Source organism: Oratosquilla oratoria, chromosome 33, assembly GCF_046742065.1.
Source record: "Oratosquilla oratoria isolate Oo_2021 chromosome 33, ASM4674206v1, whole genome shotgun sequence".
Lineage (NCBI taxonomy): Eukaryota > Metazoa > Arthropoda > Malacostraca > Stomatopoda > Squillidae > Oratosquilla > Oratosquilla oratoria.
Genome location: NC_134809.1, coordinates 33,112,896 through 33,115,395, shown reverse-complemented (window position 1 = coordinate 33,115,395; position 2,500 = coordinate 33,112,896). Strand labels below are relative to the sequence as shown.

Below are 2,500 nucleotides of genomic sequence, written 5' to 3'. Positions count from 1 at the left end.
CTTCTTGTTATTTTTTCCTCTTCCTGTTCTTCTTGTTCTATTTCTTCTTTTTCTTCAGCTTTTTCTTCTCCCTCTCTTTCTGCTTCTTATTTATCTTTACTCTTATTTTTCTTCTTTTTTCCATACTTCTCTTTAGCTTCTTTTCTTGTTCTTCGTCCTATTCTTCCTCTTCTTCTTTCTCATCTTTTTCTACTCTTTTCTTCTTCACACACACACACACACACACACACACACACACACACACACACACACGCACGCACACGCGTACAGACACATACACATTCGCACACGCACAAACACGCGAGCACGCACACGTGCACACACACATATGCACACACACATTTACAATACACATTCACGCACACACATATTTACAATACACATTCACGCACACACCCACACACCCACACCCACCCACACACACACACACACACACACACACACACACACATATATATATATATATATATATACACACATATATATATATATATATATATATATGTATGTATATTCATTTATTTATGTATTTATCAATATGTGAAAGGAGGCAATACTCCAATTTTTTTCTTTTTTTCGGAAACCCAGAAAACATAAAAACTAGGCGACAACAAGAGTAACAATTGTTTTTTGTAATCTTATCCTGTGTGTATAGTTTCTTTTAAAAATCTCGAGAACGTGTGGGAGCTATAATAGTTTACCTGTGATCCTGTCTCGTCCCGTCGTCGTACGCCATTTCTTAGGGGAATTGGCCGTAGATATATAGTTCAGTGGGTTTTCTTGACACTTTCTAGTGTGCTGTCTTATTATTTGTCAACGAAGTTGGAGAAAATATTTGTATTGAAGTGCGTTTCGAATGAACAAATGGAGTAGACTGTATGCTTACTATTACCAAGACTCTCACAGTGGACATATTCATCTTGAACTTGATCCTATATGATATCAATACATGGTCACAACGTGCCGAATATGTGCCAGCATATATTTATGTCTATATATCGACTTTGTGCTCGTATTTATGCTCTACGTTTTTATGTAAACTTGTACATATGTATGGATGGTTTGTTGATGGTTGGAGATAGGTGGGTATGCACGCATATGTGGTTATGCGAAATGTAGGATGACTAAGGCGGGCATATACTTCCGTTCGTATGAGCACGATTAATCTTGTGTTATGTGTACTTCTATCCCGATTAACTTGTTTGGCATGGTGGCTACTTTCAAATGCTTTATCTGACTCACCACGGTCAGTTTTATTCCGTTGATGGATGGCCTCTGGACACAAAGGGGGTGAACCTCTTAGGCACTCGGATAACTAATGCTTGAGCCCCGTCCATTTGACATCCAACAGTTGCTCACGTGCCTCATCTTTCTTCTTTTCTTTTCTTTTTTTCCATTATCGTCTGCATACAAATGTCTTTTGGAATGCACTGTTCTCTCTTTGTTTTGGTGTGGCTATATGCCTGGTCGTTTCTCTCCCTCTCTCTTTGTAAAATGAGGACAGAAGCGTCGGTGAACTCTTAGTGACGAAATCAATTTTCTCTCCCTCACTCAGTCACTTTTTGTAATTATTTTTGTCTTCGTTTTTCGTAAATATATTATGTGGTTTTATTTTCCTTACATGGTGTTATGTGGCAGGATAAAATTATAGACTTTGGGTAATGATAGTATAACTTTTTGAAAATTATAATTTATTTCTACAATATATTCACTTTTAAGTTCAGGCGTAACATGTATTGGTCGATATCCGTTGATGTTTGGATTTATTTAGGCGTACTTGAATGTTGCGATAATTTATGGTTGCTGAAGATAAATAAAATCGTTAACAAAAACAAACTATACACCTGAAAGGCAAATTGAGGAAAGATTATTATTATTATTATCATTTTTATTTTTTTTTTGGGGGGAGGGTCCACACAGTTGAATTCAATCGCCAGGTGCTACTTGGAATAGATGGACAAGCACCTTTAGGTAAGGAAAGCGGGTAAAGTAATGAAAGTAGTATCAGTACACGTTTTCTGCTGTTTTTTTTTTTTTTTATCTTTTTCTTTTCTTTTTTTCAATTTTTTTTTATCAAATTTTTATTTAGTGAAGCAATTTAAGGGTAAGAAAATATGTGATAAATACATTGTGTAACGCAATTATTGTCAGTCAGTTCCGGTACAAGTGAATGGACTGCTTCAGTGTAGGCCTTATGGTCTCTTGCAGTCTCCTTCATTCTTATGCTCTTATGTTCTTATGTATTACTTTTGATGTTCGGCATTATTCTGTGATGCATTTTGCTGATTTTACTTTATCGGCAGACGATTTCATTAAGCTTAATGTCTTATTACCGGAAGGTTTAATATTGTTTTGATTAACCTAGTCTCTCTTTTCGCTGCTTCTGGACCAGGCGAGTTCGATTCGTTGATGGGAGGGCGCCGAAGTAAAGGGGGATCGACATCGTCTGGTGTTTGCCTCTGTGGAAACTACAAAGTGTTCCATGGTGCGGAGCTGATTA

At 36.8% G+C, this 2,500-nt stretch overlaps 1 protein-coding gene across 3 annotated transcripts in view; it reads right to left on the bottom strand.

Annotated features, from left to right (window-relative positions):
• The window catches only part of LOC143018023 (uncharacterized), a 25,714-nt gene that overhangs the window by 15,366 nt on the left and 7,848 nt on the right, over positions 1-2,500 (bottom strand). Inside the window, exon 3 of one of the 3 annotated variants that reach the window (XM_076173063.1) lies at positions 1,738-2,500. This exon is cut by the window's right edge and continues 264 nt beyond it. The exons of 1 other annotated variant lie outside the window; for it this stretch is intronic. Coding sequence is in view for 1 of the 2 variants with exons in the window: in XM_076173061.1 (XP_076029176.1) it covers positions 1,764-1,844 (81 nt within the window). In the remaining variant the exon portion in view is untranslated. Of the gene's footprint in view, positions 1-1,737 lie in introns of those variants that run through there. One more of the 3 variants, XM_076173061.1, reaches the window with a different exon arrangement.